Source organism: Ranitomeya variabilis, chromosome 4 (genome assembly GCF_051348905.1).
Source record: "Ranitomeya variabilis isolate aRanVar5 chromosome 4, aRanVar5.hap1, whole genome shotgun sequence".
NCBI lineage: Eukaryota > Metazoa > Chordata > Amphibia > Anura > Dendrobatidae > Ranitomeya > Ranitomeya variabilis.
The window spans coordinates 46,463,585-46,478,667 of NC_135235.1; the positions used below are offsets into that span (position 1 = coordinate 46,463,585).

At 42.6% G+C, this 15,083-nt stretch overlaps 1 protein-coding gene across 2 annotated transcripts in view; it reads left to right on the forward strand.

The window, feature by feature from the left end:
* Window positions 1–414: 414 nt before the first annotated feature.
* LRRC27 (leucine rich repeat containing 27) overlaps window positions 415–15,083 on the forward strand; it is a 52,139-nt gene continuing 37,470 nt past the window's right edge. Inside the window, exons 1-3 of one of the 2 annotated variants that reach the window (XM_077258445.1) lie at window positions 415–695; window positions 2,758–2,955; window positions 7,046–7,176. In XM_077258445.1, the coding sequence (XP_077114560.1) occupies window positions 2,800–2,955; window positions 7,046–7,176 (287 nt within the window). In that variant the 5' untranslated portion in view covers window positions 415–695; window positions 2,758–2,799. The remainder of the gene's footprint in view (window positions 696–2,757; window positions 2,956–7,045; window positions 7,177–15,083) is intronic. The other variant, XM_077258444.1, reaches the window with a different exon arrangement.

Here is a 15,083-nt window from a genome sequence, read left to right on the forward strand (position 1 = left end):
GAGGAGGAAGATAAAAAGGGAGAAAGAGAGAGGAGAGGGGACAGAAAAAGAGATAGAGGGAGAGTAGGGAGAGAAAAAGAAAGACAGAGAGAGGAGAGACAGAGAAAAAAAGAGACAGCAAGAGGAGAGAGGAGGGAGAGAAAAGGGAGACAAAAAGAGGAGGAAAAGAGAAAGAAAGAGAGGAGTGAGAGAAGAGGAGGGCGAGAAGAGAGACAGGAGGGAGAGAGAGGAGAAACAGAGAGAAGAGAGGCAGAAATATAAAAAGAGAGACATGGAGAGTGGAAAGCAGGGATAAGAAGAAAAAAGAAAACTAAACAGCAAAAGGGGATAGAACAGGAGAAAGGAAGGAAAGAGGGAAGAAAGAAAGAAAGAAGAAGAGACAGAAAGCTACATAAACTAAATAATGTTACGAATGCCATGAGTATAAGCGCAGCCTGTGTCCTCCGCACACGGCACTGTGTCACTCTGTCTGTGAGGCTATAACTACATTGCGGTTGCTCGCGTTCTCGCTTGAACAGTCTTGACCCTCCTGAGCCGCCGTACCCAGTTTTTGGTTGTCTTGGTAACGCGTCGCTCTCGTCTCCTTTACGCCGAATAACATTCGAGCACCTGCTGAGCAACCGGCGCTGCGGACTGGACGTGGCCGCCGGAATGAGGCCGATCTGCGGCCGCTCCACCGGGTGCATAACTGACCTGTGAGTACCGGAGACGAGCAACACGGACGTGATTGTGATTACAGCAGGGCAGGGTGTACAGCAGCACATGGTGTACAGCAGGGCAGGGTGTACAGCAGGGCAGGTGTGCAGCAGGGCAGGGTGTTCAGCAAGGCAGGGTGTGCAGCAGGGCAGGGTGTGCAGCAGGGCAGGGTGTGCAGCAGGGTGTGCAGCAGGGCAGGGTGTGCAGCAGGGCAGGGTGTGCAGCAGGGTAGGGTGTGCAGCAGGGTAGGGTGTGCAGCAGGGTGTGCAGCAAGGCAGGGTGTGCAGCAGGGCAGGGTGTGCAGCAGGGCAGGGTGTGCAGCAGGGCAGGGTGTGCAGCAGGGTGTGCAGCAGGGCAGGGTGTGCAGCAGGGCAGGGTGTGCAGCAGGGTAGGGTGTGCAGCAGGGTGTGCAGCAAGGCAGGGTGTGCAGCAGGGCAGGGTGTGCAGCAGGGCAGGGTGTGCAGCAGGGTGTGCAGCAGGGCAGGGTGTGCAGCAGGGCAGGGTGTGCAGCAGGGTAGGGTGTGCAGCAGGGTGTGCAGCAAGGCAGGGTGTGCAGCAGGGCAGGGTGTTCAGCAGAGCAGGGTGTTGAGCAGGGCAGGGTGTTGAGCAGGGCAGGGTGTTGAGCAGGGCAGGGTGTACAGCAGGGCAGGGTGTTGAGCAGGGCAGGGTGTTGAGCAGGGCAGGGTGTTGAGCAGGGCAGGGTGTTGAGCAGGGCAGGGTGTACAGCAGGGCAGGGTGTTGAGCAGGGCAGGGTGTGCAGCAGGGTGTTCAGCAGGGTGTGCAGCAGGGCAGGGTGTTCAGCAGGGCAGGGTGAAAATTACAAGATTTAATTTTATTTTTTACTATAGATATGGAAAATGTATAAAAAAAAATCTAAATTTTTTTTAAAAAACAAAACCATTAAAAGTGTATTTTCCGCTTTCAGAAAACCCCTCTTTAAAGAGAAAAATACACTGTCCGTTCCTCGCCCTTTCCTGGGTCAGCGCTGAAGCTGCAGATAGTGGAGAAGGATTTTCCTAAATTGAAAAACCCTTTGACATAAAAATCTGATTGAAACCAGAGATCGTTTGTTGATGTCACATTCCCCTGAAGGACTTGGGGTCGTTTAAAACAAAACACTGAATCAGCAAATTAAAGGGGTGTTCAGCCTTAAGCGTTTCTCATCTATCCATTGGATAGGAGATGAAAGTTAGATTGGTAGTGATCAAACAGATGGGTGACTGTGTCCCCCCAGCGCATAAGATTGACCCCTGTGCACAGCAGTTACCGTCAGAGCCATGGACTGGTACTGAGATCCAGGGAACACGCTCGACCACTGATGCATCACGGATTGGAGATAACATTGTCAGGGAGATTATTACTTATTGTCTACACATTTTCAGGTTTTGGTATCTAAGGAATAACCTTTCTCCTTGTGGACAGTGACATGCCAAGCCTGACATGTCCGAGTGAGGAGACTTATAGGTCATGCACATTCTCTGGGAAATTAAATATGCAAATTGTCTCTTCAGAGAGGAAGAGGACTAGAGATCTAGTGCCACCTATTGGAAGTAGCAATCCTAAAAGTCAATATCGACCCTTTAATGAGCCTGGTCACATGACTTAGGATAAAAGTCAAACCAAAATCTCAAGTTTCAGACACTGTGTTTCTGGATTATTGCCCCTGATCAGTGCAAAGTATGAGATGTGATCTGGCTAGGTGAGAGGCTCTGGACTGGAATCTAAGGCGTAACGTTTCTCCTTGTGGAGAGTGACATGTCAGGCCTCGCGTATCCGAGTGAGGAGACTTATAAGCCATGCATGCTCCTCTGGGAAATTAAATATGCAGATTGTCTCTTCAGAGTCCTCTTTGTCTCTCAGAGACAACTTGCATATTCAGGTTCATTTTAACGCATCTCATTGATGGTATAGAGTAGACCATACATCTTTTGGGCAGCTGCAGAATAAGCTTTGTTCATCCCCCTACGCCTGGTCTTTTGCTTACATTGGGCTGTAATGTGTATGTTATTGGTATAGAGATTATTGGTCACATGAACATGCCGTCCAATTCTGTATTTCCAGGCATTAGTAGTCCGTGGACTCTCTGTATCCTGTGCTGACGATATGAATCCCTCCATATTACACTGTCCCAGAACCTCACACGATCAAGTCAATGGGAAAGATTCCTCTGCAAAGCAAAAACTGGAAACTTTAGACCTAAGTAAGAAAAAACTTCAGTGTCTTAGTGAAGATCTTTACAGAGAGAACCCCGGTATAAAGGTACGTTCATGTGGCTATAGCTGAGATTTTAGTGTTTTCTGTCCAGAGGGTGATCACAAAGCGCGGCTCTTCCTGTGGATGACTCAGCTCAACCACGAGGAGCCCTTTAAGGTTACGCAGCTTTTTTTTTTTTCAGGCAGATTCCACCCAGAATCCTCTTGAAAAAGTGCCGCAAAAGGCGTCCCATAAAATGAACATAGTGCACGGCAATGTAAGAACGACGTGACTGTGCACATGTTCCATTTCTTTTAACCATGTCAGGGTTTCGGAAGTTTGAAGCTGTTAGAAGAAGTGACCTGCTCATTGTTCTACTTCACGATACAGAGAAGAAAACGCCAGCAGCGGAGTCACCGCAACAATGGAAAAGCCACCGGTGAAGCTGCTTCAAGGAAAAAAGAGCCAACATTTTCCATTAGCGACCGTGCCTGCGAAATCTCAGCCGTTGCATAAGGCCTCATTCACACGTCCATGGTGCATGTGTGTGTTCTTCCTGTTTTTTTCACAGATAGTTATAATGTGTGGTACTATTCACTTGTCCGTGTTTTTTTTCGCAGACTGTGTGACCTTTTCTATTTCTTTCCCATATCGCAGATGAAATGGGTCAATGCCAGTCTATCGGTCCATCATTTGTACATACATCCTTGTGTCTGTGTTTAACATTGAAAAGTGTAGGAAAAACTTTGTCATTTTTTTATTTGTTTATCCATCAGTGAAAATCACTGATGACTGATGGTAAAAACAGATACCCGGACCACAGACTGATGACACCAGTACCATTTTTCATGTATGTGTTTAAACACAGATGTGTGGCTGAGGCCTAAGATAGTGTCTGCTTGCTGAGCATTCTATTGGGACTTAGTGCATATTTTACCCCTAAATCAGGACCGAATCCGCTACCATTGCACTAGTAATACATGTGAATGTGGTATTTTATGCCTTATTCACATTAGAAAATATCCTTATGGAAAACAATGAATGTGTTGTGTTGAAGAGCCACAGATAATTTCATGAATCGCACTAGGACTAATCCTTGTTCTTATCTGCTGGCCAAAGTGCAAATAAATCCAAATTTTAAATGGATATTCCCAGAGTCAAAAGTTATTCCCTATGCTGAGGATAAAGAATACTGATTGCTGGGCTGGGGGTCCAACCTCTGGGACTATCACTGACCCCAAGACTAGGGCTCTGGATCCCGAGCATCAGGTTCAGCAGCGCTACTTATTAAACAGGGTACAAACTTGGAGGTGAAAGTGGATGTAAACCCGCGCTGCCGAGGATCCAGGATACGATAAGAGACCAGATACAGTATTGATGTAGTTTTATTTGTCAAGGTGTTTCGAGGTGATCAGACCTTTTAATCAGGTCAAATCCCAATAATGAAGACATATGATCACCTCGAAATGAGTTTACAAACAAAACCGCATCAATACTGTATCTGGTCTCTTATCGTCTATTGGATCCTCAGCAGCGCGGGTTTACATCCACTTTCATCTCCAAGTTTGTACCCGATCTTTATGGTGGATCTGCTGCAGCTGTTTTTGTTAACTTCTATGTAAGGCGCTGTGATTGATGGTCACAACCCCCCCCCCCCCCCAGGTGAGCAAATCCCCTTATACTGTTTCCTGTGTAATCTGAATATGACACTATTGAGCTTTGTGCCTTTTCAGTTTTATCTATACGCATATTAAATAGAGCAGAGGTGTGCATGCTCGACCCCTGCTCCATTCACTCTCTGGTAGTCCGCTGTCTCCTGCAGTCCTAAAGACAATGAATGGAGTGGAAGTAAAGCATGCTCTGCTCCATTTAAGGCTACTTTCACACTAGCGTCGTGCACTGCACGTCGCAATGCCACGTGCCGACGCAACGACGCTAGCGTTGAAAGCACCGCACAACGGGGGCAGCAAATGCTGTTTTTCAACTCATCCGCTGCCCCATTGTGAGGTGCGGGGAGGAGGGGGCGGAGTTCCAGCCGCACATGTAACGTTTTTTGATGGCGACGGACCGACGCAACACGACGCAACCGTCGCACGACAGTTGCGACGTATGTCAATGTTTCGCTAATAAAAGTCTATGGAGAAAAAACGCATCCTGCAAGCACTTTTGCAGGATGCGTTTTTTTTTTACAAAACGACGCATAGCGACGTGCAGTGCAAAGTAGCCTTAGAGGGAGCTTTGTACAATTCCGGTTCTCAGGATCCAGATCCTTGTTCTCGAGATTGTTCGGGTTCCCAGCAGTTGGATCTCCAGCGATCAGTAATTTATTGTACTCACTTTTGATTTTGGAAATACGTCTCTGGCCGTATAAATCGGAACGCATTGTACGGACTAGTCGAAGTTCTCCCGACCTGAGCGTGAAAGTTGCACAAAAATACACGAACCTGTCACGCTTTGGTCGGGAGAGCCGCCGGGCAATCTCTGTTTATACGACTATCTGACTGCGCCCTAAAACTTACAATATTCCTGTCTCACCATCATGAGCTGCCAATAAAAAAAAAGAGATTGTTTACCAATTGAGGGTGCTACAATTTTTTTTTTTTTTTTACGTCTGAACGTTCTGATTTCCTGTGTGCATCGGCCCAAATGGTGCCCAAAACTTCATAGAATAACATTAGCGAGGTGTATGAGACGCTTCTTGCCTGGAAATACGTGTGCAGTAATCTTATTTTGCTGATGTATCTTCTTCATATAGTTTGGCTGCACTTTGTTTATTCTGTACTTTATGTAGCTGGAGTAAATATTTACTATAACACGGTCCGGATTCATAAATAAATAGATGTCGTGCATCGTTGTTACTGCAGGACCAGAAAGGAGCAATAGCACGGCTGTCATTGCTCCTGTGCGGTTAGTAAAGGGTCGGCCATTATTCGGTCACATGTCTACCCGTTCCTCTTGTTACAGTCCAGAGCAATGTTTATCAAATATTCCCTTTGAAAGTATCAAATTGTCTTGAGGCTTATCCTGCCAGAGTAGGCTCGGTAAGGAAGCGGCCGAGGCAGAAAACCCTCTGGTACTGAAATTGTTAATGAGCTCCTGTTTCAGCAAATGCTTCCATTGTATAATAGAACATTCTCCTGTTATAAAAACGTATCGAATTTTTCCGATATACTTTTAATATCAGCTCCTTGGACTCAAAAAGAACGGCATGATCTGTACAACTTCTGGGACCCCCCACTTTTCCTGAGGGTATGGGGGTTGCAGCACTGGTGTAGGGCTTCTCCTTAGAAGTTTTTCCTGAGCTGTGGAGTCTCAGCAACTTGACTGTGCGGAGAAGCGCAGCTGCCGCATTCACTACCCCAACGCGTCATCTTCATCTTTTTCAAAATTGCTGTAATTCCCAAAAGTCGGACCACCACCAGTGATTGGCTATCCATCAGACACATCTGTAGATGTTAGAATTTTGTATTGATTAGTATTTCCCTTTACAATTTTTTTATTTTAACATGTATGAACATTGGAGACAAGCGAATCTTTTGACATTCGAATTCGCCAGCTTAGTTCAATTTTTCTCCAAAACTTGATTTTAGGTAAATCAAATCGCCATGAATAACCGGTACAGTAAAGCCCCCAATTGCCCTGAAAATACTTGTGTAACACCCTGGGGTCTCCTAGGACTGTATTAAACACTTTTTAAGCTCTTTAACTAATTTAATAATGTCCACATATGTGACTATGGGTGAACGGATTGTAGCTGTTTTTCTATTCTGTTCATTCACACTCACTGTCCTGTCACTATCTGTGAAGTCTATACTGTGTTTTATGGCTTTCTGTCCCTATCTTTGTTGCTATGCTGTGAGCTTTAACTCTACAGATTCACTACATCATGGCTGCTGCCTTCCCTGTCTCAGCTTTTATACAGGCTATGATAGTCGCTCCCGATTGGCTATGCTATACCATATGATGTGATGACTACTTGGCATTATGGGGAAGCGGCCACACCTGATGTCATGCGTGTCCTCTATAGCTCATGCAATCCTCTGTTTTGTGTAAAAAAAAAAAAAAAAAAAAACATTTGCAAGGTTCTGTTGAATTTTTTAAAATGCAACACTGAGACAATTCGCTCATCTCTAATAAACGTATATTTTATTTTCAGAGCCTGCATCTGGAGGGAAATGCACTGCGCTCTCTCCCCGATGACCTCTTCTTCCATCTGCCGCACCTCGTTTGGTTGGACCTCCGAAATAATGAGATTACAGGTTTGCCAAGGACGATAGGAAGACACAGGTACATTTTAGATTGTAAGGAATTCCTGGGTGACTTTTAAGACAAACGTGACATTTTTAGGGTATGTTCACATGTGGCGTTTCTGCTGCCTTTTTTTTACGCAGCATATTTGGTACATAGAATACGCAGCTTTTCACAGTACCAGCACAATCACAATCAATGAGATTTCTGAAAACTTCAGCGGTTTTCACCTATTTGTATGAAAGATAAAAACAGTGCAAAAAATGAATGTTAAAAACACCACTTCTGGTTTTTGGTGCATTGAAAAAAAAAAAAAACCCACTGCCAAAATGCAATGTGTGAACATACCCTTACTATTGCATTAGTCAGTGTTACAATTTGGGACATAACCAGAAGTGATGAGCGAGCGTGCTCGGATATCGTGTTATCCGCCATGCTCAGGTGTTGTCCGAGTGTCTACAGTGTGCTCGAGTAATATGTTTGAGTCCCCTCGGCTGCATGTATTGCAGCTATTGGGCAGCCACAACACATGCGGGGATTGCCTAACATACAGGCAACCATTCATGTGTTGCAGCTGCCTAACAGCCTCGTATCATGCAGCTACAGGGACTCGAACATATTACTCGAGCACGTCGTAAATACTCAGATAACACGATATCCGAGCACACTCGCTCATCACTAATAACCAGTTAAAAATTTTTAGCTGAAAAATATATTTTTTTTTTGTTACAAGGCGCTATATAGATCTGACTTGGCACCTAATGTGTAAGACTCTCCACCAGTTTGTGGTTGTCAGGTCCCAAGTATATATGTTCCAGACACGGCTGTGCCATACAGTACGTGCCATGCAGCAGGGAGCAGATATGTTCTTTACTGTCACCAAACACCAGTTGAGTCCATATTTGTATAGGGATTTTTTGTTGTTATTATTTGATTTAGTTTTTTTTCTTTATTGCTCATTTGTTTGACCTCTCTTTTTTAATTTTTCTTGTTTCCCTTTAATTATTCGTTTTTAGTGATGAGCGAATGTACTCGTTACTCGAGATTTCCCGAGCATGCTCGGGTGACCTCCAAGTATTTGTTAGTGCTCGGAGATTTAGTTTTCATCGCCGCAGCTGAATCATTTACAGCTATTAGCCAGGCTGAGTACATGTGGGGGTTGCCTGGTTGCTACGGAATCCCCACATGTAATCAAGCTGTCTAATAGCTGTAAATCATTCAGCTGCTGCAAGGAAACCTAAATCTCCGAGCACTAAAAAATACTCGGAGGTCACCCGAGCGTGCGCGGGAAATCTCGAGTAACGAGTATATTCGCTCATCACACTTCGTTTTCCCAATTTCCCTTATTCCTGTATTAAAGTACCGTATACCTTTCCCCCCTTATTTTATTTTTTATCTTTTATCCCTTTAAATATCGTTACTTGATATACTATTAAAAATTCAATAAAAACTATTAGAAAACAAACACCAATTGATTTGTACTTATCCATCAGTCAATAAATATTTATGTAAGATCTTGTAATTTTCCAGGTAACGGGTCACCCATACATTTACGAGCCGTCGGTGCTAAAAAAGGCGTCATACTGAAATAGTGTACAACCCCTGATGTAAAGGAAGCTTATCAAAACGCCACCAACCATTGCTGATGGGCACACATTTTTTCCATAGGAAAATGTAATATTACATGTCGTGGATTTGTATGCATAGGTGACGATGGCTTGGTTGAGTCCACCAGAATGTGAATTTTTCTAAACAGCTGACTTCTAGAGTAATATAGGACCCCAAAGAAGGAGACCACCCCTCTCTCTGACACCCAAATGCCATTCTCTAAAAGAGTTAATCATGTTCAATTTTAATTTTAGGCCTTTTTCGATCACAGATTTGTAAGGTATTCCCTAACAGGCAAAAACAGAGAAAATAAAATCATTCCGGTTCACAAAGATTAAATGTATATTTATTTTCTTGATTTAAATTTCTACCATTTGGACAAAACTATAGAGATTTATATGTATATATATAAAAAAAAAAAGCGAAATAACTAAAGAATATATGCAAAAAATAAACTCACACAAAATATAAATAATAATTATTAATAAAAAAAAAATCATATTTGAATAAATTTTAATATACCGGTAAATATTAAGTATTTGATATTGCAATAATTAATATTAAAATGAATTGATAATATTTATATTTAAAAAAGATGCCTATGAATATTGGGTTATGTATGTAAAAAATTGCAAAATGTCAGTTCGGGCATGATGACGATAGTAACAAATAATGAAACGTTGGCTCACTTTGTTGCTTCATGCTATCCTGATTTATTTTGTTATTCTGATCTGGATATATCGCAATGATTCTCAATTTCACGTATACTATTGATTTATTTAAAAAAAAAAAAAATTAAGACCAGTTACTTTTTAAGGTATGTAAATGACAAGGAAATGGAGAAAAATCTCATCTGATTTGGTATGTAAGTGTTAATAAAATAAAAAGTGAGCGTGTAGAGGGATGCATGTTCCTGTGACGGATGAGCTCTTGAAGATCCATATCCCATGAGCTCAGAACGATGCACGCTGCCCTTTCCTTTGGGTCTTTCTGAGCCAGTGAATGAAATGTCATGACTGACAGTAGAGTGGAGGAGGGGCTGCTGTGGAGAAATGGTTATAAATCCTAGAAACGGATAAATGTTAGAAAATGTCTGACACCACCCGGCTTCTCCCCGCGTCAGTCCGGCTCGTTGACTTTTGCCTCTTGCAGCACTCCTCAGCACTGCTGCATCTGAATGTGTTTCCATTTGGCTTTAGGGGTGTGTAGCCGGTCTCTGCAGGAACTTAACCCTGCTGTGTCCTGGAAAGTTTAGGTTCCCCAGCCTATCCGGTGCAAGCAGGCTCTTTATTATGCAGCTCCTCCCACCACTGCTTGCCTGAACGTTGGTTCCTAGTCAGTTCGTCTGCTAGTGTCCTGTTTTTCTTTGTTTCTCCCGTTAATGATCCAGCTCGTATACTCGTCCTGTCTGACCTCTCCGCTCCTGACCTTAGCTACGTATACTGATCCTGTGCGGCCTGCCCCGACCTCGGACAGTCTGACCACATCTTTGCCTTCACCCTCCTGTACCTCATACCCACGCCTCCGACCTTCCGAGGACTGCCCTGGTGTATTACCTGGTGTCTCCCGGAGGCCTAGCCTATCCTCACCACCAGTGGCTTTATAGAATACCCGGTAGACACCTGTTCACGCCCCTCCAGGGTAAGCCCGGCCCGTGGGGCAGTGGGTCCATACTCCGCAGCATTACACTAATAATGATGTCCTATCCTCGTCTGAGCGGATGCTGAGCACCTGGAAAGAGACTAATAGCCCTTTTACATTAGCCAATCCAGACTTTTAAACGACAGCTAATTGGCTACATGCAAGCTATATGGCGATCATTTATTAGTCTGTTTACACAGGGTGAGGAACATTTCTGCACAGAAATTGATCGTTTTGTGCTCATAGAATGTTTTGTTAGATGTGTGTTCGATAAGGGCGTATTTATTCGGGCATCAGTGATTTTTCTCATACTGAAAAAAATTACCTATTTTCATCAGTGCTTTATAATAATAATGATCATTTTATTTCTATAGCGCCAACATATTCCGTAGCATTACATTTTAGCCCCTTAGTGACAGAGCCACATTTTTGAAATCTGACCAGTGTCACTTTATGTAGTAATAACTCTGGAACGCTTCAACAAATCCCAGTGATTTTGATATTGTTTTTTCGTGACACATTATACTTTATGATAATGGTAAATTTAGGTCGATATGTTTTGTGTTTATTTATAAAAAAAATATCAGAAATTTGAGAAAAATGTTAAAAAATTAGCAATTTTCAAACTTTGAATTTTTATCCCTTTTACACCAGATAGTCATCCCACAGCAAAACATTAATAAATATAATAGTATAAAGAGTTTTACGGTCCAGCAATCAATATAATAAATAGGGTGTTCACATAATACTGCATGAACCAGTCACTAACCAGTATGTGTGCTGACACGGAGGGCTATTAAGTGCATGAAGGGTGTGAGAACCGATGATACGAGGGTCCTGGCTTTGAATACAATTTTGTAAGGGCAAAACAGGGATAGTGAGATAAGTATGTTGAGGTGATAGGCCAGTCTTTGTTTTTAAGGCACGCTTAAAACTGTGGGTGGTGGGGATTAATCAAAGTGTCCTGGGTAGTGCGTTCCAAAGAATTGCCACAGCACGTGAGGAGTCTTGGAGACAGCAGTGGGAGGTTTGGATTGTTGAGGATGTTAGTCTTGGGTCATTAGCAGAACAGAGGATACGGGTAGGGTGGTAGACTGAGATGAGGGAAGAGATGTAGGATGGTGCTGAACCGTGGAGTGCTTTATGGGTGATAGTGATAAGTTTATAGTGGACTCTGCAGCGGATGGGCAACCGGTGCAACGGCTGGTGCAGGGTAGAAGCACTGGTGTAGTGGTTGGGGAGGAATATGATCCTGAATGCTGCATTCAGGATGTATTGGAGAAGGAAGGGTTTAACAAAAGGGAGACTGATAAGTAGAGAGTTGAAATAGTCCAACTGAGAATGAATAAGAGCAACAGTAAGAGTTTTTGCAGAGTCAAAATTAAGAAAAGGTTGAATTTTACAAATGAGATGCAGGTGAGTGATTGGATGTAGGGAGTGAATGAAAGATCCGAATCAAGTATGACCCCCAAGGGAGCGGGCATGTTGCTGGGGAGTGACGGTAGAACCACACACGGAAATGGCAATGTCAGGCATAGGTAGGTAAGTAGAGGGAGGAAACACAAGGAGTTCAGGCTTTTTGGTTTTTGACAGGTTTCAGATAAAGGGAGGACATGATGTCACAGACATCACTGATAAGATTTTCATCAGTTTGGTCATTGGGTCAGTTTTCAACCTCAGAGTTTCATCAGTATATAAAAACTGAAGAAGGTTTCTCAAGCTTTTTTATCAAACAGGCAGTGAAAACCATGCATTATGCAATGCACACAAATTAGGATTGATCTGATCTTCGCAGTCTTCTATTTCCCAGTAGATGGGACTCGCCTGATCTCATTCACACCTTCACTCAAGTGTAGATACAAAATCGGTTTCTAGTTCTCCATTAATCCATACCACATCTACCATCTAGTTTCACGTGCCTCTTACCTCACTTATTAATAGTGTAGCTCAAGGGAGATTAGTTTACCAAAAGAATATTTTTATTATACTTGCAGAATAAAAACGCATTAAAATCAGCATATAACATTGAGGTGAGGTCAGGTGCCTGACTCAGAGTTTCGCCATATCGGCTTCTTCCAGGGCTTTGACCTCAACAACCTCACTTCCTGTTTAAATAGTTCAAAGCACCGATGTCTTTCAAATTTAAATAAATTAATGTATACGCTGAAAAGAGATGCGCTAGAAACAACCTGTTAAAAACGTAATTGAATCTGAATAAAACATGATTTTAAACTTCATGTTTTGTAAAAAAAAAAAAAAAAATCCATACCTCAGGGTCTTTGATCCTCATCAGTGCAAAACAGGAGTATCGGTAGGCCAAGTAGTAGTACTGGGGATCGGAGTTTTACAATCATTCCTAATGGAAAGAAAGGTCCGAGTGATGTCCAGTTTTTTTCATAAACTTGAATTGATGGGTTTGATGCATGACGGTTCAAAATCGGATGTGTTTTACCAGTTTGGTGCAGAAAATGCAGAAAGGATAATTTCATAGAACCAGCAGGGCAAATATGCTCATGTTATTCCTATAAAAAAAGTTTTTTTTTAATAAGTTTATTGTAAAATAAATGAAATTGTGACACTCACCCGTTCATAAAGGTTCAAAAGACTTCATACTTCAGAGTATGGACAGCTGCCGTTTCGCACTGAGCGAGTGCTTTTTCCTGGTCCCTAATTGTTTAAATACCGTAAGTATAAATACATAATTGTTTATAGGCTCGGTTTAGCTATAAACTACATTCTACATGCTAAAACCACTTTGAGGTCATATCCTAATTGTACATTTAAAGGGAATCTGTAAGCAGGATTTTGCTGTGTAATCCGAGAGCAGCACAATGTAGGCGTAGAGAGCCTGATTTTAGCAATCTGTCACTTACCGGGCTGCTTGGTGTAGTTTTGATATAATCTCTGTTTTCTCTGTTGGACATGTAGCAGTGGTCAGAATGTTAGCCCTGTGTAATGTCACCCAAACCCCTGATTGGCAGCTTCTTGTGTACATTGTTAGCAAGCTGCCAGTCAGTGGTGGACTGGCCTGTATGTGAGACCTAGCCCGACAGTAATAGTCTCCTGCTGATAAAACACTGATTGTATTGAAACTACAGGACACAGCCTAGTAAGTGACACATCCTTGGAATCAGGATCTTTGATACCTGTATAATGTTACACTCAGATTAAATAGCAAAAATCTGACAGATTCCCTTTTAATGGGGTTTTAATTGTAATCTGAACAAGAATGGTAGTATCTACAGCACAAAATTTAAAGGTGAAAATTACACATTACATTGCACAGTAAAGGGTGAAATCCGCATTTAAAATTGACATTCAGTGGATGTGAAATGTGCCAATCCAGACACAAAAGCTGCTGGGTATCTGACACATGTGCCCTAAAAAGGACCCGATGATAAGAGTCACTGTAGCATATAGGTATATCTCAGGAACGAATGGCTGGAATATGGGAATGTTGTAAAAGCGTAAAACTTCTGCATTATTTAACTCTTCCTGATGCATAATTTAGGTGAAGATAATTATCCACACTCCGTTCTCCACGTAGACTCCTGGTGCTTAACTCACATCGTGCAGTAAACGCTTCCACTGTCACGTAAAGGACGAGAAAGTCAGTGTTACATGAATACTATAGATCTGTGCACAGATACCAAGGAATAGAGGAGTAGCTCGGTGGCTCAGTGGTTAGCACTGTTGCCTTGCAGCACTGTGGCCTGGGGTTAGTATCCAGCCAAAGCCAACATCTGCATGGAGTTTGTATGTTCTCCATGTGTTTGCGTGGATTTTCTCATACACCGATGTGTTAAGTGGCTTCAGTGGCTAAGTGTGGGTTGTCAGTACCAGGCCAAGGCAAGTTTTTTCTGTTCCCTAACCGCTGGACCAGTACCACTCCCTTCCATACTGTCAGTCCAGTTATGAACTCCTTATTCCCCAAGTACATGTATTGTATTTTAAGAAGATACTGAAAATGTAAAAAAGAAAGTTCTAGATTGTAATATTATTTTTTTATTACACTTTTGTGTTTTTTTTTTTCTTTATCTGCAAAAATGTTTTATTCTTATCCCTAACCCTAGCTCAAATCCTAGTCCTAGCCCTAAGGCTATGTGCACACACGTCAGGATTCCTTGCAGAAATTTCTTGAACAAAACCGGACATTTTCTGCAAGAAATCCGCATGCGTTTTTTTTTTTTCCGCGTTTTTTGCGGATTTTTCGCGTTTTTTTTCCGGGTTCCCAATGCAATAATATAGTGGGAAAAATCCGCAAAATGAATGAACATGCTGCGTTTTTTACCGAGATGCGTTCTTTTCGAGGAAAAAAAAATGCAACATATGCACAGAAATTGCGGAATGCATTATGAATGATGGGATGCATATGTATGAGTTTTTTAAGCGTTTTTATTGTGTTTTTATAGCGTAAAAAATGCAAAAAAATCCTGAACGTGTGCACACAGACTTAACCTAATCATAACCAGTCCTACCTCTAGCCAAGAGCCCTAGCCCTAACCTTAGGGTTAGAAAAAAAGAACTTATGCTGTGAGGCCCCATGATTTCTGTGTACGCCCCTGAGTGCAGCAAAGCACAACAGTCAAGATGAGTTTAGCATTGGCTGCTGCACTCTGCATAGGCTGTGTCCAAGATGACAAAGCCCACCTTGTCATCTGCTCTAGTGCTCTGCATAGGCATCAACTGTGATGAAC